Below are 27,163 nucleotides of genomic sequence, written 5' to 3' on the forward strand. Positions count from 1 at the left end.
TGCGTAGCTGAGTTTTTCCTAGGGCTAATGGCGGGCTGTTGCTTTGGGGACGGAGAGGTGTCGCTACGAATGCTGTAGGTTGGGATGTGTGCAGGGCAGTTGTAGCCATGTCAGTCCCAGGCTAGTAGAGAGACAAGGTGTGGGAGGCAATGTCTTTTATTGGACCAACTTCTCTTGGTGAGAGAGACAAGCTTTGGCGCTTACACAGAGCTCTTCTTCGGGTCTGCGGAAGCTGCTCCGAGCATCAAAGCTAAATGCAAAATGGAACAGGTCTTTCCCAGACCTGAAGAAGAGCTCTGTGTGGCTCGAAAGCTGCTCTCTCCCCAACAGACGATATCCCCTCCCCAGCTTGTGCGTCGATAAGGTAAGGATCGGTTGGTGATAGTGTCAGAGGAGAGAGTTCTGTGAGCTGGGCTCAAGCACAGGGTGGTGTTCGCATGCTGATGGCTCAGAGCTCTGTTTTGCTCCATGGACTCTGCACATTTATTACCAAACGTAATGCTGGCTGCTTTGGAGTGATTTCATGCTCTACCCCAAGGAAACTGAAGTCTTGGTGCTTGCTTTGGAGGCTATTTCTCCTTTGTTGAGGGGACGTGTTTGGAGGTAGTGAGTAGGATTAAGAATCTGAAGTCCCTTTAAAGTTTAAACCACATCTTTTCCATGCCGGGCCCCCAGCTGACTGTGGGAGAAATTCAGAAATTCTGCTGTGGTGCTTCTTGGGAGTTGTTGTTCAGTGCCTCATGTTCAGTGCCTCCCCCTCTATAGGCCAGGATCCCTAGTCAGACTCCATCTCCCACGATGCACTGCGGCAGCATAACCAAATCAAACATTTTCTTTTCTGCTTGTTCATCTTTTTGATGAAAATTTATTTTTTTTGGTGGAAACCAGACACTTTTGATGGAAAATTGGGGTTTCATCTAAACTATTTTTGTCATGAAAAAACAGCTTTGATGGTAAATTTTCAATCAGCTCTAATATTAAGGAAAAAGGGAAGCTTAACACTCCACTGCACATCCATGCAAGACAGTCATGTCACAGAGATGTTAGCTCCAGAGCAATGCCAGTTACATACAACCTCCTTTTCTGTCCTGCTCCAGTGGGGCTTCAGCACATGCTAGGCTCAGGAGAACTATGTTCTGTGCCGGGCTCTGCTGGATGGTTGTCATCTCCCCTTTCTCTGTGTAAAATGAGTGTAACCGCAACTTCCTTTTGTAAAGCACTGGAGATTGGGATAAAAGCATTTCATCAAAGTGTTTATGGGCCTATGGAAGTCAGTGGGAGTCTTTCCATTGACTTCATTGTGTGTTGGCTCAGGCTGTCTGAGGGCTTAGGAGGACAGAAGGAGAGCTGACTCGCAGTGTGGGGGCGACTGGTTGTCACATTTGGATTGTGTGTTGCGAAATATCCATGTAAGCACCAAGAACTTCAGAAGAGACCCTTCTTCCCAAATGGAATGAGGGAATGAATAAATAAAGAAGATGGAGGAATCATGAGGCGGAGGCCAGTCCCAAGGGTCAAGCCTTCGTTGTGTTGGCAATATTATTCAGTTAGTCAGGATAGTACTGTACAGTTCAGACACTGCAGGTTTCTAATCTGCTTATTTATAATTCAAAAGCTTGCCCATATATTAATGAACCCTTAATGAGCTGTTGAAAATGCCTGAATTAGAGTCAGATTATTAAACTCAAACGGCCCCTGTAATCATACCATTTGAGTGGGCTTTAGGTACTTTTCATATCTGCAGCTTTCTATTGTGAAGAAGATGGGTTTATTCGAAGAAAGCTTTGTAATAATTTTGACCTGCAATTTATTTATTGGCCTCTGAATGCAGCAGTCTATGCAGATGCTCTCGTCTATTATCTGTGGGGGCAGGTGCACAGCATGTAGAAAGACAGCTAATTAGGATTTGCTGAAAGATATGCTAAAACTGTGGTCTTATAACAAAGCCAAGTTCATTGTTAAACAACGTTTTAGTGTCTGTTTATGTGATTTGTCTAAAAATGGTGGAGATTCTGAAATGAATGTTGTGGTTATAAGCAGATTAAAATCAGTAGCAAACATGCTTTTTGTTAACCTTATAATGCTCTAATGTCACCAAGGATACTAGATTTTTAAACTTTATACGGACCCATATGTGCATAAGAAGATATTACTGAGCACATTACGTAACAGGAGTGTTAGACACGGGAGGTAATTGTCCCACTCTGCTTGGACCTGGTGCGGCCTCCGCTGGAGTGCGCACTTCTGGGCACCACATGTTAGGAAAGATGTGGACAAACTGGAGGGAGTCCAGAGGAGAGCAACAAAAATGACAGAGGGTATAGACAATCTGACCTATGAGGGAAAGACGGCTCTGGGGAGGTGCTGTCTTCAAGCATGTTAAGAGCTGTTTTTGAGAGGATGGTATTCTTCATGTCCACTGAGGGTCAGACAAGGAGAAAGGGAAAGCTAGGTTCGATATTAGGAAAAACTCTCTAACTCTAGGGGGAGTTCAGCTCTGGAACAGGCTTCCAAGGGAGGTTGTGGAATCCCTGTTACTGGAGGTTTTTAAGACCAGTCTGGACAAACACCTGTTGGGGATGGTCTAGGTTTACTTGGGGACTTGAGTTCTTGAGGTCCCTTCCAGCCCAACAGTTCTGTGATTTTATATAAAGGGAACCTGCAAAGTGTTTTAAAAATGCACCATTCTAGATGCCATATTAAGGGGAAAGTATTCGCCTTTTGGTCAGTGCACAGCTAGGTTATTGCTGTCTGGCTGAGACCTCACACTTCCTGTGCCATTGGTACATCTGTAGCTGTTCTGGAAGTGATGTATTGTTGTGTTCTTTCTAGTCTGCTCTGTACCTTAATTCCACCATGCACTGAAAGGTCAGTGAGCTAAACAGTAATAAACTCATAGTTTGATATACTGAGGAATAAAAAAGGGAAACAATAGCCCCAGAGTCTGAGCTTATATGTCAGAAAATACATATATTATCACTGTATTCAGATGGAGAGTAATTTATAAAGGCAGGTGCTAGGTGGCAACAAACGTATGCCCTATGGAAAAAGAAAAGTGTTTTCTCCTTACTAAAGAATCCAGGAAGTGTTCTGGATCTTTCTTATCAGATTCACTTACATATATGATAGGGGAACCGATTGGATGGTTTGTAACTCTAGTGTTCCTAATCAGTGTGGTTACACAGAATACAAAGAGTTCCCTGCTTTTTCCCCTTAAAGGAAAACAATCTCCTATTTATTCTGTGCTGATTTGATGCATATAATTCATAAAGTAACTAGGGAGGATTAACACATTTATCCCCACACACGAGGTTAACTCTTGTAGGAGTTAGTTAATTAACTCATGGCTTTGCCATTCACATGAACAATGGAGCTCACTCAGTAGCAAAATAAATGCTAGATCCTGGTATGTTACCTCCCTTTCTTTCCCTTTTCTTTGTGTGTTGTCAGACATCCACTCTCTGGGCTGTATGTATCTCTGCTTTGGAATTACGCATATTACTTCCCACTAGGAAGAAAACAATTTGCCACTCCCGGTGTTACCTGCGTTATAACAGTATATTAGGACTCTGAGCTGCAGACTCTGGCAGTTTGGTCATTTTCAGTGTCTGCTGCTACATTCCTTCCTCTTGTGTGTGGAAGGGGGGAGGGGGGTCTCTTTCTTCCATTACTCCTTTAACCCTCCTTCCAGCTGGTCTCCTTTTGTATTTATTTAAAACCAGGGAGCATTGTCTCCTCTTAGGCATGTTGTTACCAGGAAGCTCAATAATTGTGTTAGTCTCAGTCTAGAAACACAGTCATTTTGAGCAGAAATTTTTACTCTTTGGCCCGTACTCCAAAGTACAAGGACCAGGAAGCCAGAGGAGTGGGGCCCATTTACCTGAGCGCAGAATTTGGTCCCAAGTGTTTATCTGTCAGGGGAGATGAGTGAAACCACTATTGAAATCTCTGACGGTGAATAAAGACCATTGTAGGCCATAAGACTCAACAGCCGCTGGGGGAAAGTACAGGAAAAGAAACTGACGGAGACAAAGAACAAAGAAATAACAATAGGAATGGGTATTTAGAAGGAAACAATTGAAAATGTAAATGGAAGAGGGTTAGAAAACCAGAACGCTGTTCAAAAACGTTAAAGCCAGGCTGGAAGGGAGAGAAGAAAAAGACAACAAAAAGGACAATCACCTCAGTAGGGAAAAAATTCTTTGTACGAATCAGAAAGAGAATATCCAAGGAAAATGAGTTTCTGTTCTTCTTTCCTCTAGTCTCTTTGACCTGTTGCACTTTCTTTTGCTGACACGCACACACATAACAAAGCCTGCCAAATCTTAATTCTAAGAAACTTTCATGAGCTAAGCAGGTGTATTGGCTTGAGCGAGGCTGAGCTGGTAACTTGGATGTCTGTGAGCGGGTAGATGCCGGAATAAAGAGGGAAAGCCGTCTGGACTGCTGTGTCGGTGTTCTTTGACCACACGGTTCTTGGTGCTAACTTTGGGGCTCAGTCAATGAGCGGATGATGATAATACGTTATATTTTCAAACCTTGTTCAACCTCCGAACAGGCAACAGAAATAATTTAAAACGACAACGAGACATTTTTATTATCCCAATTAAATTATATGGAATTATATTTTTAAATGAAGGTGACAGGTTTAAAATGTGTGTCTTAGAGTGAAATTAAAGCTGTGCCTTCTTGTGCCTGGAAGGTTGGCCAATGAGGGGTCGTGTCATGCAATGTGTGGAGTTCAGGACATCGAGGAATCAAATCTGTTTCTAAAAGAGTGTGGGCTGCATCGAGGCTAGCCTAGATAATAGCATTGCTGGTACTCAACGGAACACTTGGCAGCTTCTGGATGCTATTGTCATGTACGCTGCACTCTACACAGGGTGTGCACCACTGTGTGTAACTAAGAACAGGCGCAGACACAGACGGCAGAATCAGAATGCAAACATGCGAGGTGCCAACTTCCTACCCACTGGGATCCTGTCTAACTAGTGTGTGAATACCTGGTTTTAAACAGATTTAAAGAGGTTAATTGGGCTGGGAGATCGCTGGTTGTGTTACATCTTTAATAGAAGTGCTGATTCGAGTAGCAATGGCTCTAGTGATTTTTATACTAGTGTAATTATTTTTAAACTTTGTTTTCAGCATTGTTGATAACATCTTGGCAGAGTGCCTGCATGCCCTGATTAAACCTACAAATTGTCAGCCTTGATCTGTAGCACTCAGATGAGATTGCTGACTGGGCATCACTTTGGATGGTCTCATTTTAAAACAGAAATTAGGTTTAAAGTGTAGTTCCCACCAACATACTGTAATAGTGCCGGCAATTTCAAACCCATGTTTAGCATCCCAGCATCGTGACTGCAGGTAAATGCCTGGGTGGTAAAGAGAAGGCATCATTCTTCCTTGTTTATATTTAGTGCTTAAATCTGCATGTGAGCTCCAGAGTGGTGCACTGTTCTGCATGGCAGGCTGTGTGCAGGAGGGCATGCTGGGGTCCCACCACCCTCAGCTTTTCATGAAGAGGCATTTCTGTTATCTTGCCCTCACTTCTATCCCTGCTGCTGCCCTTGTAATGCCTAAACCTTCCACGAGGGGGTTGGGTGCATTGTAGGAGCTCGCTGACCTTTGGAGGATGGCTCCCTCTGAGGTATATTTGGTTGACACCAGTGGGAGTTATAGCACCGATTTACTCTGATGGGAAAGTCCCCTGGAGTTCAGTCGAGAACGCTACCCCTTCTGCAGACACTCCAAGTTAACCCTTCGGATTCTGTAGCAGGGATCGATTTCTGCTGAGCAAGTCTCTGCAAGAACACCACGAACCTCAGACAAATAAATAACACAAACTTACTCCGACCATATGTTTTTCTATCCGTGTGATATTGCTAAATAAGTAGTGCTTAGATTTAGGTATGTTATTGAAAAATAAAGGAAAACATCATGTATGCGTATATTCCTGTCATATTTACAGTAAAGAATTAAAAAAACCTATCGAGTGTTTGAAAAGTTCTGTGACAAGTCTCTCATCCTCCGTTAAACTCAGTGGGTTTCCAGAGTAATTTCTATAGACCCCTATTGGTTTTATTTCTGCTAAATTCTATACGACTTTTCCTTAGGGCTGGGGGACGCTTGGACCTCTTAGGCCATCGTGGTGATGGGGACAGAGCCGTTATCCACCCTCACGCCTGGGGGGTCAATGTCTCTCCCGGCAGAGAATGGATTTGTAAAATATTACAATGACTGGTCCAGCCCACCCCCGGCAGTGGGGCTGGCTGCAGGCAGGAGCTTGCCAGGGCATGGGAAATACTCACTGTGGTTTCTCTGTCTGTCTCTCTCTTTTTTTACCCAAGGTTTGAGCATCCGAGGAGCCCAGGAGGAAGACCCTCCCGATCCCCAGCTAATGAGACTGGACAATATGCTTCTGGCAGAAGGGGTTTCAGGTCCTGAGAAAGGTGGGGGATCAGCAGCAGCAGCCGCAGCCGCAGCAGCCTCTGGAGGGTCCTCAGATAACTCTATCGAACACTCAGATTACAGAGCCAAATTGACCCAGATCAGACAAATCTATCACACAGAGCTGGAGAAATATGAACAGGTCAGACATCGCTCTCACAGCCCTATGTGTGCCTGCTGCCACTTGTCTCTGCGCTTCTGTTTCTATATAGGGCTTAAAAATTACATCTGTCTCTGGTTAAAGAGCTGGGTAGTCGAATGAAAGGGCTGATGTTGTGGGTGGAGCTCGGCGCCAATGACCAGGCTGGCTAGCATGCCTGGTTCTTATCTGTTTTCCCCGCTGTTATGGCGGGTGCACACGAAAACAGCCCGAACCAGTAGTCCCCCCCACCCTAGAAACTGCTCGGTTAGGGGACTCTGAGGGTGTGTCTACACAGGAAGAACAAACCCACAGCAGGCCTGGGCCAGCTGACTCGGGCTCGGGCTGGAGCAAGCTGGGACCCTGCGAGTGAGGGTCCCAGATCTCTGCCTCCAGCCTGAGCCCAAATGTCTGCACAGTGATGGTTGGCTCTGAAGCCTGAGGCCTGTGAGCCTGAGTCAGCTGACCTGGGCCAGCTGCAGCTATGCCACAGGGCTTTGATCCCCGTTTAGACTTAAGGGAAGGGTGGGCGTTAAATAGTGCCACTCTGTAAGCCTGTAATGAACCCTAGTAAAACCAGTGCTTCAGTGAGCCAAAATGCGCACGATGGCGGGAGCCCTACCGCTTGGGGAGGTTATCAGATCTCACACGCTACGTAAGGTCAGGCCTGGGCTAGTACTTGCCTGGGAGATGGTTGAGAAACAGGAAATGGTGTTGGTGAATTAATAGGCATCAAACTTCCTCGGAGCTGGCAGTGAATCCAAGACTCTAGCATGGTGCTAGGTGGCCCCTGCTGCTGGAGGTGGTGTCTTTAGAGGTCCTGGCCACTTGTGGTTGTGAAGCTCCCATGGCATTGTTTGCAAGATTTAGAGCATTAGCTTGAGTGTCCTGGGCAAATATATTCTGCCTCCCTAAATTCTGCCTGAAGTTTCAATTGGGTTTGGTAATCTGTATCTTTCTCTCTATAAACTATAGCCATGTAGAGATATAAAGCACTTCAGGATTATTCAGGATGAAATACACTATATAAATTTAAGATGATAATTTATTATTCATAATAATAAGAAATATGCAAATTAAGTTGATGGTGAAACCTTTTAAGGTTGACATTTGCTCTCAGTAGTTTTACATGCTATAAATAATCCTCTGCAGATCCTCAGGGCTGCGGGTTCTTCTCTGGGAGCTGGTGACATGCTGCTCTTGTGGGTTTCATGGACACTGGGGGAACCTTTAAAAAACTGCATTCTGCTCTAGTGCAGAGCAGTGTGGCTTCCCTGCCCCCGTGCATCCAGCGTGGCAGGACTGTGCAGTGATGGCAGCCTGCAGAGCCATCAGGGAGAGTGATTGTCCTTTGTGTTTCTTTAGTGGACAACTTTGCATCTAAGGAGCTGGAAGCAGGGGGGGGCGGGGGACGGAAGAAGAAAAGGGTGTGAGACCCCTGGCTGTTGCCAGCCTCAGCCATAATGGCTTCATTTCTCCCGCCAGAGAGGTCCTAGTAAAGCTTATAAACCCTGAACCTACTCTGCTCAACGAACCTAATCAGCTGGTGGTTTCCTGAGCTGAAGGTGGGGAAGTTCTGGGCTCACCCCAGCACATTACTGTGAAGCGTCCCTCTGAACAAAACGAAACCACAACCGAGACCATAAGGCAGTGGTAAAAATCCCACTTGAAAGCACGACAGCAAAGGAAATCACAGGGGCTGCTCAGGCGCCGTTCTTTTGCCAGAAGCCGGGAATGGGCGACAGGGGATGGATCACTGGATGATTCCCTGTTCTGTCCATTCCCCCTGGGGCTCCTGGCACTGGCCGCTGTCGGAGGACCTTTGCTGTGGCTCGACCTGGCTGCTCTTCTGTTCTTAGCTGCTCTGCTGGGGCGTGGCAAGTTCCCCCAGTCTGCTCTGCTGGGGCTTAGCCATGGGAGGGGACTTGCTTGGTCTCCCAGCCGGGGTCCTTGGCTGTAGGATGCTCAGACTTTGCATTTTAATCCCACAGAGGCTCTTGGACTAGTTTAATTTCCTGTTTTATGAAGGTCATTAACACAAAAGAAAACATGGAAGAGGTTAATGGAGTCTCCCTGCAAGGTATTGACAGTAAGGGCCACCCTCTGGCAGAGTCCGTGGCTGACTTGCACGCCAACCCCCTAACATGCCATGATCTGCCATGTTGGACACTGGTGGGATCTTCAGGTAGGAGCAGCAGGCAACAGGCAGACAGCACAGCTGGTCCTGCTGCGTTGTGTGCGCACTGCCCGCTGCCCTGAGCAACCTGACCAGATGAGCCGGCGGGACAGTCCTGGCTCCTTGCAGGTTCTTGCTTCGGAGCTGCACACATGCTTATTCAACATTCTGGATTTCTTTGTCTCTAACAGATTCCTGCCTCCCCGCTGCCAATCAGCACATCTGCAGGGGCAGCAATAACCCAGAGTCCCTCTTTCTGAGCCTTCTAATAGTCCCCGAGCCTGCCCATCGGCCCCTCTCCCTTCCCTGGGTCTCTCCACAAGGCCTCATCTCTTACAACCAAACAGTCGCTGAAAGGCCCAGTAGCTCTGGAAGCCTCTTGGCTTGACACCGATTGCAGCTGAGTTGAGATCATTCAAATCTCACAAGCTCTGGAATCTAAGATGCAGCCAGACCCGCTCTGAGAGGCTCCCGGAGGTCTCGGATCAGCAGCACACGGCTGGGTGTCAGGGAGCAGGCAGGAAGCTGGGTGGTGGGAAGGGAGTTGTGTCATGTGGACAGCTGAGGAGGCGTTTGGGGACACGGGTTGGATGCTTTCCCCAGCCGGTGCAGTCCAGGCCACGTTCTGCTGGAAATGTGGACAGAACCTTTGTTGCTGTGGTTCAAGGCCAGGGCTATTCACACACTGGCCATTAGTCCTGTCTGCGGCCAGCAATCCTTCACTATGTCATTACAGTGCCGGAGGACTCAGTGAGTGACTGACAGTGACTTTGCTCAAAGGTCCTTTTTCTCCATAAAGAAACAACCTGGGCAAGTCATAGACTCATAGACTTTAAGGTCAGAAGGGACCATTATGATCATCTAGTCTGACCTCCTGCACAATGCGGGCCACAGAATCCCACCCATCCACTTCTATAACAAACTCCTAGCCTATGTCTGAGTTATCAAAGTCCCCAAATTGCGGTTTGAAGACCTCAAGCTGCAGAGAATCCTCCAGAAAGTGACCCGTGCCCCATGCTGCAGAGGAAGGTGAAAAACCTCCAGGGCCTCTGCCAATCTGCCCTGGAGGAAAATTCCTTCCTGACCCCAAATATGGCGATCAGTTAAACCCTGAGCATGTGGGCAAGACTCACCTGCCAGCACCCAGGAAAGAATTCTCTGTAGTAACTCAGATCCCAACCCATCTAACATCCCATCACAGACCACTGGGCATACTTACCTGCTGATAATCAAAGATCAGTTGCCAAATTCCCAAACCCTTCCCCACACTGAGCTGGGCAGCAATGCTCTGACGAATACATCCCTTTATTCTGCGGAGGTAGCGATGCTCATCAAATGAACAAACAGCCGCCCCAGCAGTGAATTAAAGCCCCTTAGAAAATCCCAGGGGGAGAGGCTGGAGCTGGATTTCGGGCTGAAATGAATCCCGTGGTTGTGCTAATCGCTAGTTCCTGGCAAATGGTCTTTGGCTGTAATAAGTGTAACGATTGGGGCAGGGGAAGGCGACATTAGCTCCATTTACAAAGGTTTCAGCCGAAGTGCCCCAGCCATCTGCCCAAAGCCCAGGAACCAGAGCAGGCTGCGCAGGTGCTGCTAGGGGAGAGAGGCAGCGCTGATCCGAAACATGTATCTTTTCCCCATTGAGCCTGACGCCAGCAACGCCTGCTCTCCAGAAAGACAATAATTTCCCAAGCCTGGCAGCAACCGTTTGCCTTGAGAATGGGCCTGGTCTCCACAGCCGAGAGGCACCAGGACTGCTTCCCTGTCCTCACTGGCTGCAAGGTTCTGAAAGGCTGTTACTGTCCTCCAGGTAAAGAGGAAGCGGCCCCACTGCAGCACCCAGCTCCCACTGCATGATTCAGGCACGAGGATTGAGCAGGCCTGCTCCATGGGAGAGGAGGCTGCTCCAAAAGGGACTCAGTCCATGTCACCATTTCGCGCTGCCTGCGAACCTTCCGGGTAGGGTGACCAGACAGCAAGTGTGAAAAATCAGGACGGGGGCTGGGGGTAATAGGAGCCTATATAAGAAAAAGCCCCGGATATCAGGACTGTCCCTATAAAATCGGGACATCTGGTCATCCTACTTCCGGGGGGGTCTTTGCACCCAGGAGCAGAGACCAAAGTGCCGCTTGTGCAGACATTTCCCAGACAGAGTTTGATTCTGACATTGCCAGTTAGGGGAATGCACTTAAAAAAAAAAAAAAAAGGAAAGTGTGTCACGCCAGGAGCAGCCCCCCCCCCCGCCTTGTGGCAGGAGAAATGGTTGAACGCAGGCAGTTCTCTCCATAATTTACAGCCACTATAATAGAGATGACATATTGAAAGCTATCTTCTATAATTACACTGAAATACATTTTTGCTGTAGGCAAAAGTATTGTAAGGGTCCCAAGCCTCCCTGAGCAGCTGGGAACCTGCTTTCCGAGTTCACAGATGTCTTCTGAATTCACCCCAAATCAGAGTGAAGCCTGGACTCCAGACAAGTGCCACTGAGCATGCTGAGAACTCGCCCGAGTGCAGTGTGGCCTAGTGCAGAATATTGTTTGGGGAATGGCTGTCCAGCCGCTGAACTAAGCCAGTCTCCGTCTTGTCCTTGTGCACATCCGAGAAATCTTGATTAAGCATTAAAGCATGCTGAGGCATTCTCTGCTTCTCTAGGGTTTCGGAGCAGGTTAACGAGGCCAGCCCTTACAACCTGACCTTATTAGTGATGTGCAGGGCACCACCAGGCCTGAAAAATAGTAGCAAGAAATGGCTCAAGTAGCTTGGATATTGTACCTAAACGTGAGAGAACAAGACCATGTGGCACATTCGTCTGATCTTATTTCCACCCTTGGGATTCAGGAGTAACTCCCCAGCAGTTAAATGGTGCACACTAGCGATAGGGAAACTGGAATCAGGCCCTTTCTGTAGCTCCAAAGCAGCGAGCCTTTCCTCTGCATGGGATGGTTCTCGTCTCCTGAAAGCAGGAAGTTCACTGGAGCTTTTCAACAGAATGTTTGTGTGTGTTCAGTCTTCTTGGTTTAAACACACAGGTCTCACAGCCGCCCCTTAGCAGTCTCATTCTGAGATGTCCAGAGCTGGTGAAGAGAGTGAATTATCTGACCCTTCTGGAGGGCAGTTTAACACCATTTTGGGGCAGAAATATTTTCATGGGGAAAAAATGCATGAAAATATTTTCACTGCAACCGTTTCCGTTCATACAGGGCTTTGGAAAAAACACCCCAAATCCTGTGAATAATGATGAAATTAGGTGGCAAGTGTTGTGCCTGTGACATTTTCTCAGTGCCAAGTATTTTTCAGGGAAACCAGAGCCCCCCTGGTGTCTCAGGAAAAGAGTTGCTGCATTTTGGTACCTACATTACTTACGAACGTGTGTTATTTACCCGATGAACGAAAGCTTCTTGAATAACAGTCAGATGGGTAAAAATGTTTTTTCTGAAACATCTGTACTATTACTCCTGCTGGGGAGCCAACCGGTGAAATGCAAACGTAGAACTGACCCTTCCAGACTCTTACCAGGGAGTGGATGCTCATTTCCCTGAGAAGCGCCAGTGAAGGCTGAGTCTGCTCATTGCTGGACATGCTACGTGTGGCAGTAAGGGCTCAGATCCAGAGACCAGGGATGTCAATGGAAAGATTCCCCGGGATCCAGCTCTGAGTGTGTTCCAATCCTGCAGTGGGTTTTATGGTGAGACTGTTAGGATCGTGACTCGGTGGCTCTGCATGATCAGTTCTGCCCAGGGTGATGCTGGCAGAAATGAACACTACACCTGGGTCAGACACATGCAAGTGCCCAAGGTTACAAAATATGAGCCCGTGTCGCTTGGCGCAGAACTAAATTTCCGGTCCAGTTTCCAAGAAATCTTAAATTTCATTAGCAAAACCAATAGACCCAAGCAGGGCCAGGCACGTGTCTGTGCTCCCAGGTAGTGACCATGTGCCATGTCAGCACATAGCGGGGACTCATGCCAGAGCTGGAGGAACAGAACCCAGAACAGTGAGAACTGGGAGCTGTGGTTTGTTTCAGGCTGGCAATATCAAAGCTGCCAAAGCAATGTGTCTCCGATTCGATTGTGCCACCTGCTTGTGGACGGAGCCCTGGCTTGCCAGGCTTGGCCACCAGTGACACTATGAGTATGTGGTTAAACAGGGTTTCCAGGATTAGCTCCTCCACTGGAATCAGACCAGACACGCCTGGCAGCCCTACAGGCAGGCAGGGAATCCACTGCTACTGTCTCCCTGCCCTGCCCCAATGGGGAGAGGAAGCTCGCAGCCTGGTCCACCTTCCCTCCAGCCCTGATGAGTGGAAATATTTCATTCCCCTGGGCTGTCTCCAGCCCAGTTCACAAGCGGAACAACTGCCAGTGACCCAGAGAGAGGGGAGGAGCAGTTCCCAGTCTCCTTCTCCCTGGCAGCAGGAGGATCCACTGCCACTTCCAGCCGAGGTACAGGTCTGGCCCCCGTAGGGCAGAGGAAGGGAGCTGTGGACCCGCCTATTTTGTTGTTTCGGGCCATAAAAATAAACCCCAGGGAAGGAAAAATGTGCAAATGAAAAACAAAGCTCAGATTTGCTCAAATATAAAACCGAGGAAGCCGCACTAGAGCCTGGGAATGGAACTGCAGCTCCCTGCTAGTTGCCTCCCCTCCCTCGCTCCAGCGGTGCCCATGGAGCCCGAACGGGGACTGAGCGGGAATGTGACCTGGACTCAGTGACGGTGCTGCCGAGCCATCGTCAGGGAGACTCAGCCAGGCCCAAGAGCCGCCAGTGCGCTGTGCACCAAGCGAGTCCTGCGCCCCTGCAAGGCAAGGAGCTGAGCCTGTCACACTGCTGCCTCCAAAGCCGTGCAGCAAGGACGTAAATTAGCCTGTAATTTACTTTCAGTAGTGTAAAGAAAAAAATCACTTTGCCTGAAGTGTATGCATCTTTCTTAAGGGTGTACCCAGATTTTAATTATCTAAATGTAAATACTTAACGAATTTTACTTAGAGTAATGAGCTAAAGTGCACACTACATAAATGAGATGTTCTAATTAATCATGTATGAACTACTGGTTTAAAGAAAAGCTCCGTGAATTCTGCAAATGTTGGGCTATTGCCAAATTGCTAATCAGCATTTGCATTCATAGATGGCTTCACTTAATAAGTTGTGAGACATTCAGCAAATGTTATAGGAAATGATGAGTTTTTAGATGCATAAACTTTTCCCTTTTCACTCTCCCTCATGTGGGCTCCTGAAATTCAGATTAGTCATTGAAAACCTAGATGCAAAACAAACCCTAACCCCAGCTTTCGAATCAAAGTGATGCTGACACCACAGTGAGAGTTACATGCTTAGCCCGATCAAGACTTCTGCAGTTTCCTCTGCCTGATTTAGTGACTGCTGAGTGTCATGGTCATAGCCCAGGAGGTTGGGTACATGAGAGTGAAATCCTTTGGCCATATTTGGCAGTGATTCTAGCTTTTCTACATCTGCCTTGCTTGGATAATCAAAATCCACCCCTGCAAAGGCACCCAAAGCCTCTGAGACATCCTCCTTGGTGTGAAGGCCTTTCGCAGGACCAGACATCCCTTTATTTTTTGCATGCCTAAAAAATGCAGCTCTCAGCTGGCACAGTGCTAGGTCCCTGGTTTTCTATGGCCAGGTTAGGACAATGACAGGTTTGTACATGGAATGTGCTGGAGCTCCATTCTGGGTCCCTAGGAAGAGATTAGTTCTGTAGTTGTAACTTAGTTCCCTCAAGCAGAAAACAGTGCTGGGTTTTGTTTTTGAGCGACAGGACAGACAGATAAATCAGCATGGTTTGTGACAGCACCCAGCCTCTGCTTACGGAGCAGCCAGAATGCCAGCACACCAACGGCTTGTTCATAGCAACATCCAGCTCAGGAAAAGTCTCTGGATGAGGCAGCCTGAGAAGTTTAGATTGCACTATCCTCCTCCCTACATAATCTGTGGAGGCAGAAAGGAATGCGAATCCAAAGCTTCCAGCACCTTCTCTCGTCAGTGTTCAGGCCATACTGTGGAGGCCAGGGCCCAGAGAGCCCTGCAGATGTATGGCATATGGCCTCTGTGAAATTATGTCTTTTAAAGGGTTTGCTCTAGGTAAAATCAAAGCGATTTAAATATCATAATCTGCCACAGCTGGTTAAACAATTACTTGCTGTGTGAGAGTGGTGAAGTGCATTCCTAGAAGGGAAGTCATGGTATCAGGCGGGCTTCAAAGATAGGGGGGGCCTCACCCACATTTAGGTTATTAACTCTGCTCTGCAACAATGGAGTCCCAGCTACTATTATGCTCATGCCTGTTGCTATTTATATGCTATAACCTGAGCACACCCTTCCACTTCGGTGCCCTTCTGCCCCACCTAGAAAAATCCCCAGGCACTGTCTTTACGATTTCTTTCTCTTTAAATGTAAAAAGAGCCATAGCATAGTCATAGCTTGTTTACCCCCCTGGCACTGTTAAAAGAAAAGAGACTCAAACTTTCATTCACAAATATGCATCTGTGTCTATCCGTTGTATTATTGCTGATCAGAGGACGGCTCAGCTCCCTGACAAGGGAAAGACGGGCCATGCTCTAGTGAAGGACCCTGGAGGTCTCTGCTGGATGAGCCCAAGGGGAACCCTGAGGGAGATAGATGGTTAAGAGCAAGGGTCGGGGGGGGGGGGGGGACTGGCACGGTATCCCGATCTCCCAAATTAGGAGGGGTCACTCTGTGGCTGCCTGGCCTCTTTTCCTGCGTGCATTGCCTCCCATTGTGAGGTGGCTGAGGATAGCTACTGCAGGCTCCTCACAATTCATTGCCACCGCAGAGCTTGCCATGCACAACACCAGCTGGGGTGTGGCATGCACCTGACCCAGGAAATGCTCGGTGGCTTCACACAGCAGTGAGGTCAGCAGTTATGTTCCTGTGTGACAGCACAAAACCATCTCTGAGCTGCTCTGTCCTTCACAGGCGTGTAACGAATTCACCACACACGTGATGAACCTTCTCCGAGAACAGAGTCGGACACGTCCCATTTCTCCCAAGGAGATCGAAAGGATGGTGGGCATCATCCATCGAAAATTCAGCTCCATCCAGATGCAGCTCAAACAAAGCACTTGTGAAGCAGTAATGATTCTGAGATCAAGGTTCCTTGACGCCAGGTACGTGAGAGGATAGTTTTGCTGCTGCTTTCATTCAGACAATGTTTACTGACATGCTCCAGGATGTGTGTTGATTCACCCCGGGCCATGCCTCTGTTCATCCACTCAATGTGTGCTTCGGGAAGGGGAGGTTCCCTGCAGAAAGCTTGCATTGAAATGCTGTGTCTTTTTAACATGTTTAGTATAAGGGTTAAATACTTCAATTCATCTGCCAGAACACATCTCAGAGCTGTACAGGACCCAGGTAAAGGCTGTGACGGGCACCCTGGCAGATATTTGAACAGTTCCAGGGTAAGGTAGCCATGGCGCAGGATGGGTGTTTTAGAAACGTGTCTTGCAAAATATTGAAATCTGGTAAGGCTGAGCCCAGGTTAGGGTCTGTGTCCTTGTTGACTAGACGTGCCTGGTTGATGTTGTTTACAAAGGTCCAGATTCTGCTGGCCTTGCTCCCACCGGGGTGTCCTTTGGACTTTACCACGTGAAAGGATGACAGACTCAGGCTCTGAACTTGCACCAGCGAAGCTAGTCAGAACCAGCGTGTGGCAGTCTGGTGGGGTCTCTGGAGTACAGCGCTGCTCCCAGCAGCCAGGGTGCTTCTAAAGCTCTCTGGGTCTTTCCCAGGCCTGGGGAACTCTTTCTTTGCTCAGGTTTCAGAGGGTTAGCCGTGCTAGTCTGCATCAGGAAAAACAACGAGGAGTCCTTGGGGCACCTTAGAGACTAACAAATTTATTTGGGCATAAGCTTTCGTGAGCTAGAATCCACTTCATCCGATTCATGGAGTGGAAAATACAGGAGCAGGTATAAATACATGAAAGGATGGGGGATGCTTTACCAAGTGGGAGATCAGTCGAACGAGACAATTCAACTGACAGCAGTAATGGTGAGGAAATCCAGGGAGTGCTTGATGGCTGCCCAGCATATGCAAGGGGTAGGACAGTGCATCTGCCTGTCTCTCCATGGAGACACCACCAAGTACTTCAGGGAACAACACCCGGGTGCAGGAGGACAGTGGGTACTTGAGATAGGGTGCGGCTGGACGGAGGAGCTGAGCAATGCAATGCCTGCTGATCTCGAGTGCCAGCTTTCTCCACACGATGGTGCAACAGCAGAAACAGACAGACTGAAATTACAAGCAGTTTATGGAAACAATTAGGTTTCTTTTGAACCACAGAGCAGGCTGCATTAGTGACCACAGGTGTCATTCCTTCCTGGAGAGCTGCACTAATGCAGATTACAGGAACCTATAGCGATTAGGTTCCCTGAGATGTGTGGTATATGAGAGGAAACTGAGTAAAACCCTCGGAGCCCAAAGTACTGAGCAGAATCCTAGCAATGCCTCCCTGTAGCTAGTACCTTGCATCTTACACCTGAAAGCTGTTAGGAGCTAAACAGGAATGAAATAATTTCACTAATGAGAAGGTCACTGGCAGGTGTGGCGAATTAGGGTAATTACAAACAGTTGGGGAAATGTCTGCAGCCAGGTAAAGCTTGCAGATGCACATTTGAAAGTGATTTCTTTACAAGGAAGGAAGGTAAACAAGGCCAAATGAGCGGAAGCCCAGTAATGAGATAAACACAGCTCTGGGGAGAGTCTGCCTGCACCAGGGCTTGCTGGAGGGAGTAACAGAGCCACGCAGATGGCAGATGGGGCTGAGCGCTGGGGCATTGATGGTCTCCTGCATACTGGCCTGAGGCACTGGCGTTCAGATCGCAAGCAGCCCTGAGGGGAACGGAACTTTGAAGAAAATGTTCAATGGGTCCTTTCCGAAGATGTGCTGAGAAAAACCACTACGCTGGGTGGAAGGGGAAGCCTGAAGCCGTGCAAATGGTGGGGTTTGGATTCCTCTGTTCCACAGTCCCCCCTGCACACTGGGAAGGGAGCACAGGGCCTTCTAATCGAGGGGGAAAAGGCCAGTCCAATGTACTGCTCCCCTGCCTAGTCCTGCTCTCAGCTCACCTTGCTCACATTTCCGGGGTATGGACAGGCTGGCGCATGCGCCAGGGCAGCACACTTAAGGGGCAAATCTCTCTGTCTTTCAAGCCCAGGCACTGGAGCAAGGAGACAGAGCTCTGCTTGAGTATTGTGACCTGTGCTGCACACTAGGACTCACTGATGCCATTCAGACATATCCCATTGTAAGAGATAAGGTGGAGTCAGACCACCCCAGGGAGCACCGTTCTCTTAGTGGGCTGCGCCTAACGTCCCTTCACACGGCCAGGAGCTCTGCTGGGTGGTGCACAGCAGGGCAGAGGCACCAGCCACGCACTTCCCTGCCCCCTTTGAACCTTGCTCCTCACTGCGCACCCATGGAGGGGCCCTAATGTTCTTGTGGTTAAGCGGTGAGAGAGTCATTATTCTGTTTTCAGCAACGAGCTGGTAATTACAGGCCAATAGCACCCACTTTCAGATCTGCAACTTCCTGGAGAAGCAGGTTGGTTCCTGCATGGGAGCCTGGTGCTGCCCCACAGGCTCTGCACTGCCCACCTGTCGGCTCTAGCCATGTTTTGCTTTTCGTTGTATTATTTTTTTCCCCACTGCACCCATGGCCATGGTATTGGGGTGCCCCAAACAAGGCGTGCCCAGCTAGGGATGAAGTACTGCAAACAGAGACAACGTAGTGACAGGATACTGAGCAAAAGCTGAATAACTCTGTAGTTCAAATGGTCAAGGAAGGCAAGGCCTGAGAATCGACATGTCATGGCAGTGATTATAAACTCTTCAGCATGGTGCCGAGAAGAACTTGGAGTGGGTCAGATCATGATGCCAGGGAAGTCAATGGCAAAATTCCCCTTGATGTGACTGGGGAAAGGGGCAGGGCCTGTGTGTATTGTAACATGCCAGTGAGATACAGTTCTCAGCTGAGTGATAAGTGTGTTGCATACAGACTGGTATGTATTTAGGAAGTAAAGGAGGTTTTATCCTGAACAGAGCCTCCTGCAGACTTCTGTTAACATCTGTACCAGCAATGGGTTTCTTTCCTCATTTCAGACGGAAAAGGCGGAACTTCAGTAAACAAGCCACAGAAATCTTGAACGAGTATTTTTACTCCCACCTCAGTAATCCCTACCCCAGTGAAGAAGCCAAAGAGGAGCTGGCAAAGAAATGCAGCATCACAGTATCACAGGTAAGACGAGGCTCATGTCGTCAGCATTGCCATCACCCTCCAGCGCCATCCCTTGCCTGGCAGGGCTGAGCCCTGTTAAGATTGGAGAATATGACACTACGTAGACATGTCTACCCCAGTGATCACTCATGGTTTTGACCAGACACACCTTCCGTAGAATGCTGCTCCTTTCCTTTGAAAGCAAACGGTTCACGGACTTGTGGAGGGTAGGGGGCAACAGTTGCCTAGGTGCAGGAAGTAGCAAGTGCAGAGCACGCCTGGCTCTGATCAGTGTCTGCTGGCTCTAATGTGTAGGTCTATCGAGATGGATACTCTTGCTTTGCTGAGTCCCAGCTATGGGAATGAGGGAATTCAGTGGGAAAAGGCAGGTGGCTCTCTACCCATGCAGTGCCTGGCTCTTCTGGGTATCTGCCCACCCACATGCCAGTCTGTGCCTTTTCTCTCTCCTCTCAGCTACAGTGGAAGATGCATTCCAATGTCCTTTGAAAGCTCTCCGGGCAATCCAGTGGTCCTTGCCCAATACCCTCTTTGGTGAACATAAAAGTTAACGTCTCTGAAACATACATGTAAAAAGGTGGCAGATAGACGGGAAATGTGATTGTAAGCTCTTTGGGGCAGGGAGCATGACTTTCTTTTGGGCCTATTAAGGGCCTGGCTTACTTTAGGGTGCAGTAAAATGAATAAATACAATTAATGCCTGTAAGCAGCTATTCAGCATTACATCATATGCAATCTGTGCATGCCAATCAGATCCTTAGATGGTTCGTCTCTCATTGTCAGCTATACATTCATTAAAACGGAACGTTAATTCAGTGAAAGGCCAGTTTATTGATAAATAAATAATTATTTTTATGGATCAGCTTTTCTCTGATTTGTTGAAGCCTTTAAGAAGCCCTGTCAGAATACAACTTTTCAACCACAGGACAGTGACAATTATTGCTGCATTGCAGCTAAGTGTATTAGGCAAAGTGATTCCCTCCGTTCAGTCAGTTGGTCTGTCAGCAACGTCATGCAATAAAATAGGGGACCGGAAACAGTGTCTCCTGCCCCAGAAACAAATACCTCTGCTGTGCCAGGATTCTGCTTCCTAGACAAGCCAGACTGTATCTAACCGCTCGAGACTGTTCTCCTGCAATGACTTTCCAGGCATGGACACACTGTCACACTGAGCTTTCATTTACTCTTCACTGCACCAGCCATTTTAAAAAGAAAAGTAATACTTTGCATTTTTTGTATGGCATGTACATTTGGCAGAGTGCCAGAATCCTCTCAGCAAGGCTGGCCCCTGTATTTTGGGAAAGTTGGGACTTGGCTCTCAGGAAAGTAAGTGAAACAATAGTTTCTAAATTTTACAGCAAGTCTGTCTCTTACTACTGAAGGCTGAGATGCCAATTCCCTCTAGTTCCAATCAGCTTTGCTTATCAATATTTCAAGTCATTATAAATTTAAAGGAGCAATGCCTGAGGTTAATGTGTTAAGTATTAATGATTGCAGGCTCCGGAATTGGCATTATTAGTGACATAACCTCTGGATCAACCTTTAGCTTTATAATTAAGACACGATTTGAGATTTAGTTTACAGGTCTCCAGTGAAACTGTGGCATTTTCAGGTGCTTTATGGTAGATTTAAGTAGGAACCTAGTCTAAAAAACCCCACCCAACTCTATAATGTGTAGTAATTCTTAGTTGACTTTGGATACAGCAGAAGAAATCCAAGACTCAGAAAACCACATTACTAGCCTTTGTCTTTGTCCCCGTTTTCCTCTGAAAACTTTCTAAATTAAGGAAAACTTGACCCTGCCGGCGTCTGTAGAAAGACTCTTCGGGTTCTCATTTCCCCGTCCTTGTTCTCTGACCCTGCACAGCTGCCGAGAGCCCTGCATGCTTCTAAACCAGCGAAGTTCTGCTGTGTGATGGCAAGAGACATGCATGCGCTGTGTTTCCTCTGTGTGCCATGGAGCAGGACTGTGTGGGACCCCCAACACCAAACCCATTCACTCAGGCATAGCACAGGACTGGGATTTGCCCCTGGGTTATTTCCTGGCATCAAAATACTGAATGGCTAATTGCTGATTTTAGCATCACTCTGCAGATCTCCACTGGAGCCTGTTGCCTTGGCTCCACTGGACAAACTAAATGCCATGGGGCATGTGGAACTTGTACTCCACTTGGTTTGGAGTCCAAAAGTTTGCTACTAGTCTCAGGCCTTCTGGCTCCGAAGGCAGCGTAGGCTAGTGCCAGTGATATAAACTAATTAGACTTTGTAAGTAAGAATCAGTTTTAAAAATCTATTAACATAAGCAGAAGCCAGGGAAACGGGTAGTGAGAGGCGCACCAGCTATTGATTATCAAGTTTCAGAGACTATTTCTGCTAACCATCAGGGTTTCTTCAGCTCTGTTCGCAGAAATGGTGACAGACATTGGGGTGCAGAGGTGGCAGATTTGTTAAAGAGCTAGGGTGTGTCCGTGCAAGACTGGAGAACTGCGTATGGTGGCAGAGGAGTTAATGTGCCCAGAACAAGGGAAGTGGGTTTGAGAAGACTGGACACCCCTGCGGCAGATGAAGGGCTCAGTCTAGGGAATGTCCTTGTCTCAAACCGAAAGGAAACGAGGCGCTTGGGAAGCCATTCGCTGACTGGTTCTGTGTTAAAAGATTCGATTGCTTTGCTTTTTCTTGTTTTTAATTGGAAAAGGGCTTTTGTTAAGATTTAACAGAATCCTGTGCAAACTAAAATATAAAACCAATACGTAGCCCCCCAAATGCGGGGGCAATGGTGGCCTAGAACCTGAAGCTAGGTCTGTCTACTGGATGTTTTATACTAGCAGGCATCAGTTGCTCCTCTAACCCGTTAGGAAGCCTGGCTGGATTTGAGCATAGCTTGTGCCTTGGCCCATTTGGTGTCTTCTGTAACGCTGTTTGAATAGAGCTGAGCTTGGAGAAGCCCATGGGAACTTTGCCTTTGCCGTCAGTAGTTTCAGGATTGGGGCCCCGGTCAGCAGTTAGAGCCTGCTGAGTTTAGCATAAATGGGGAGGAAAATGCTCCCAACAGTGGAAGTTTTTCATTTGAAACCTTGCAATCCTGGGATTGGGGGTGTGTGTGTCTGTGTCTGTGTCTGTGTCTGTGTGTGTGTCTCTCTCTCTAACGTTCCTGAGCTCTTTGCAGATCTACTGCCCAGGTACAAAGGAAGATGTGGTGGATGTTGTATCCTTAGATTTTCAAAGGCATTTGGTAGGATAATTCACTCTGGGCCTGATCCAAAGCTCACTCAAGTCAATTGAAGGTCCCCTATTGACTACAGTGGGTTTTGCTTTGCGAGCTAGAGCAGCAAGGAAAGGATAACACTGGGATTAGAAGTACATTAACATCGTTCATAATACGTTGTCTAAATGGCAGTTTTTCTAACTGGAGGAATGTTCATGGTACACTGGATCGTGTACTGTGGGGCCTCTCTTCTGTGAAGTTATGGATGGGTCAGATTAGAATATCAGATGCAAGAGATTAATGCTTTAGGATGAAACAAAAGCAGAGGTCCAGAAGGTGTCATTAAAAAGCATGGAAGCCACTATTGTAGCTACGCTTCTGGTTCCGTAGAATTAGCAGGATCTTTCTATGTGGGGTCCTGCAATGGCGGCTCCCAGCAGGGCAGGACGGCGGGTGGGAATGGAGACCTGTAGACATAGTAAAAAAAACGAGGAGTCCTTGTGGCACCGTAGAGACTAACAAATTTATTAGGGCATAAGCTTTCGTGGGCTAAAACCCACTTCATCAGATGCATGGAATGGAAAATACAGGAGCAGGTATAAATACATGAAAGGATGGGAGTTGCTTTACCAAGTGTGAGGTCAGTCTAACGAGATAAATCAATTAACAGCAGGATACCAAGTGAGGAAAAATAACTTTTGAAGTGGTACGAAAGTGGCCCATTACAGACAGTTGACAAGAAGGTGTGAGTAACAGTAGGGAGAAATTAGTGTTGGGGAAATTAAGTTTAGGTTTTGTAATGACCCAACCACTCCCAGTCTTTATTCAGGCCTAATCTGATGGTATCGAGTTTGCAAATTAATTCCAGTTCTGTAGCTTCACGTTGGAGTCTGGTTTTGAAGTTTTTTTGTTGAAAAATTGCCGCTTTTAGGTCTGTTTTTGAGTGACCAGAGAGACTGAAGTGTTCTCCTCCTGGTTTTTGAATGCTATGATTCCTGATGTTAGATTTTGGCTACCACTGAAACCTATAGAAACAGTGTCTCTGTGTTTCAGTGATGGCAGTTATGTTCCCGATAAAGAGTTAATCAGCTTCTGGGAGTGAGATTTTTTTTGTAGGGGATGATTTAGCTCAGATGTGGAAAATGGAGTTTAATAAGGAAATATAAAACCAGTGGCCTGCAGAGAATAAACCCAAATAGAGAGAATGCAACTCCAAGGACCCGCCATTCGGGACAGTGAACAGACAGGGACTGTAGAATGGGTGAGAGACCATCCCTGAAGCCATCTGCACAGAGTGTGGCTTTAGTAACAGTGGCCAATGAGATACTGGTCTGCATCGGCAGAGGAAATGACTATGATTGGGAGCACAAGATCTGGCTGGACCTCACCTGAGTGAGCCCTGCACTTGGGGGAATATTTCTGTTGGCAGATATTATTGCCATAAGCAGGGTGCAGCATAGGGCCACAGATGGGGCGGCAGGTTTAATCCGTGTTGAAAGTCTGCCCAGGTTGGGTTTATTTTCACTGGGATACGAACAGGGAGCCTGAAGTAGAGAGGGAGACACTGCTCTTGTGGAAGGCAGCAAAAGCCAGAGGATGCATCCAGAAATCCAGGGTAAACTTGGCAATCCATTTAGCAAACTAGAAAGAGTAGCACACCCACGGGATAAGCAATGGCATCAAAGGAAGTGACTGAATGGGTCTGAGAGGCCTCCTGACCATTTTATGGGAAGAGGGGAGTTGAAATAACTGGAGATTGGGTTGAGATAAACAAAGATCACAGGCCTGTGGGGACCAGAGATCTTCCCTTGACCAGGAATCTGTGTCCCCTTAAATGAAAAGCAAATGCCACATTGCAGGAAGAATCCCTTGGTTTTTTCCAGCAGCTGAGAGAGGAGCTATTTTCAAGTAATGGGAGAGTGAATCTCATGAGAGTCAGAAGTTTGGTTTGGATGCTAATCCAGACCTCTTGAGTCTGCAGACCAGCTGGAAATGTCACAGGGCTTTGCTGCAAACCTTCTGAGCACCCTTGAGTCTGGTCATTAGAAGGGCACCAAGAGACCCGTACTCTCAGTACTGCCCGCGCCTAGGAAGTGCGGGTGGTGGCGGGGAATGAAAAATAAATGTTAGAAATCAGCTTTGATTGTACACAGCCGGGTTCAGCCACTGCTTGTAACCTCCCCCACTGACAGTCCCCTGTAGCTCTTCCTCGGGAATGCCGTGGGCGGGTTCCAGGGTCCGGGAGAGAAAGGAACATTTTCTCACTTAAACATTTAATTCAAAGTTCGACGCTGCCCCTTTCAGCAAGTAACTCCCCGGACTGCGCTGCTCGCTGTAAATCATGCGGCTGGTGGAGCTTACCTGAGCGGCAAAAACAGTGGATTAGGCTCCCAGATACATTTAGGTGCAGATGGGAGATAAATGGTTTCAGGTTTGAAATCAGTGTATAAAATAATATGTAGAGCAAGTTTTTCAAGAAATACATAAATACAAAAATGAAATTGTATTAGCTGTTAGTATTCATAGTTCAAGAGTGTGGGAAAGGTAATTTAGGAAAAAGTGTCCTTAGCAGAGAATCTCGTCAGCTGTAATTTAGAACTATCTGATCAGCATATGTTTAGGGGAGATAAACGATCATCTGTTCTTTACCTATGCTGGCTGCAAAGCCGATGTGCTATACTTTTCAGATGAGCCTCTTTCAGGTGTCATGAACGCCAATCAGTCTATCAGACACACTGTAGAAAGGGCATAGTCGTTGGCAAAAGCAGGTCAGTGGATTATGGCAGTAAAATTTTTTACTGCTTCAAACAAAAGAAAAATATGCTTGACAAGAATGTATATTTGAAATAAAAACGGAATCAGTGTAAATACAAAGGAATTGAAAGCCAGCTTTTGTATTCTGTTTGCAAAAAATAAAATAAAATAAAAATCTTTTAAAACACATTACAATTAAGAGCCAGGGTTTTATGGACTCTTATCCCTGCCTTCAAATTGGATGCAAATAAATGTAAATAAAAAAAGGTGAATTTGAAAAAAGAGTTTCTAGAGGTAGAAATATGAAACTATTAACCATGCAACATGCACCATAAATACTCCACATATCATTTCAAAATTTCATAATCCGTTACATTTAATTAGGCACAGTACATGAAGTGTGCACTGCCAATAAGCACGTGGAAACACAATGGAAAATATTTCGTGCTTTGTGGTGCATAAATGTTCAGTTTACTAATTTCAGTAATGACACTTCACTGTCAGCTGCTTCTTTCACAGAACAAACGCTGACCTGTCCTGTGGAAATAGCATGTGCAGGCCCACGCTGTACCAAACCCTGCAGTTATGCATCTTGATGATTTAAGTAATAATTTATTGTCTTTTTTATTTAACATTGTAATTAACATGATAAATAAGTGCAACAGTATTGTTTGAAATGTAATATACAATTAAGCCCACTTAATTAATTGGCCTTCCGTGATCAGGAGGAGAAAAATGTTCATTGTTTTTTTTTATGTGAAGAGAGAGTTTGTTTTAATGAAAAATGTGCTGCTAAGTAGCTTATGTTTGAGACAACTTGCAACAGTTTGGGAAACTGCAAAGTCTGGAGAGCCAGGAGGTGCTAGGTTCCCAACCTGCTGCTTCACTAGCCACCCGGGCACCCCAGCCTGAGAACATTTGTTTTTGGTTTGTATCACTTCTCTGCTGGCCCTCAGCCAGGTCTCGAGAGCTCACCATTTGAGAAGCACATCCTCTGCTTCAGAGCTTGGTGTTTCTTCATGATTACTTCATTCTCTAATAATATCATCTGGCCCTACAGCTGCAGATTCCAGAGGAGTCCGGCGCCATTATCCCCATTTTTGAGATGGTGAAACTGAGAGGCACAGAGGGGAAATGACCTGCCCAGTCACGCAGCAGGCCAATGGCACAGGCAAAACTAGAACGCAGGTCTCCTGAATACCAGTCTGGTGCACAATCTGGCTGGCCACACAACTTTACCAGGCATGGAGGGGAGGGCAGGTCTGCAGCCCCCCCTCACATTGTCCCCTGTGGAGGGGGAACAGAGGACAGGGTTCACCCACCTGCTCAGCCGAGAGGTTCTCTCATCTTAAACTGAAATGTTTACTGATCTCCCTGTATCACGGGCACCTCCAGCACTGGGTGCCCACCTGTATGGACAGACACCCTCACGTGGCATTGGAGTATCCGCTGTTCTGAGTGCAGGGAGATAAGGAAGCCATTTGTGTCACGTGGAGCAGTGAATGGGAATTTTTAATGGTCTCACTGGATAGGAAAACCTTCATTCCCTTACTGGAAACAATTTCATACATGTCATGGGATTCTCCTCCCTGGGTCAGTGATTCCCGGGTACCACAGCACAGATCCAAAGTGCTCAAACTTTCCTCTGTTCCTAATATCCACTGACATGTTTGTCCATGAGTCACTGTCAGGCCTTTCAAGCAAACTTTGAATGAATGTTTCCTGTAGCAGGTGGCTGCTTTTTTGAAAGTGCCTCCCCCTCCTCCAAACAGGCTGAGACAGGGAGCATGAGACTGCAGTCAGGGCTGTATTAAGGCATAGCTACTCTTGAGGGGGCCACTTAGGAATCTGGGGCAAAAATTGGTCCTGCTAGTGAAGGCAGGGGCTGGACTCGATGACCTTTCGAGGTCCCTTCCAGTTCTAGGAGATTGGTATCTCTCCAATTATTACCTTGTTTTATTACCTTATGCCCACGAGTAGGGCCCCAGCTCCAGGAGTCAAGTGATTATGTTAGAATCTCAGATGTCATGTGACAAAATGAAGAGAGGCTCTAGCCGTCATGTTTGTAAAGAAAAGCTTGAAAACACCAAGGGTAACTGATGCAGAGACGTCTGCCTGAGTCTGAAGACTGCCTGAAACTATAGCTCTGCGAGGTGTGAACTGCTGCATGG

At 47.2% G+C, this 27,163-nt stretch overlaps 1 protein-coding gene across 4 annotated transcripts in view; it reads left to right on the top strand.

The window, feature by feature from the left end:
- The window catches only part of PBX3 (PBX homeobox 3), a 158,443-nt gene that overhangs the window by 120,551 nt on the left and 10,729 nt on the right, over positions 1-27,163 (top strand). For all 4 annotated transcript variants that reach the window (XM_044992868.1, XM_044992870.1, XM_044992867.1 and 1 more), the window contains exons 3-5: positions 6,351-6,592; positions 15,721-15,911; positions 18,901-19,036. In XM_044992868.1, coding sequence (XP_044848803.1) covers positions 6,351-6,592; positions 15,721-15,911; positions 18,901-19,036 — 569 coding nt within the window. The remainder of the gene's footprint in view (positions 1-6,350; positions 6,593-15,720; positions 15,912-18,900; positions 19,037-27,163) is intronic.

Source organism: Mauremys mutica, chromosome 18 (genome assembly GCF_020497125.1).
Source record: "Mauremys mutica isolate MM-2020 ecotype Southern chromosome 18, ASM2049712v1, whole genome shotgun sequence".
Classification (NCBI taxonomy): domain Eukaryota; kingdom Metazoa; phylum Chordata; order Testudines; family Geoemydidae; genus Mauremys; species Mauremys mutica.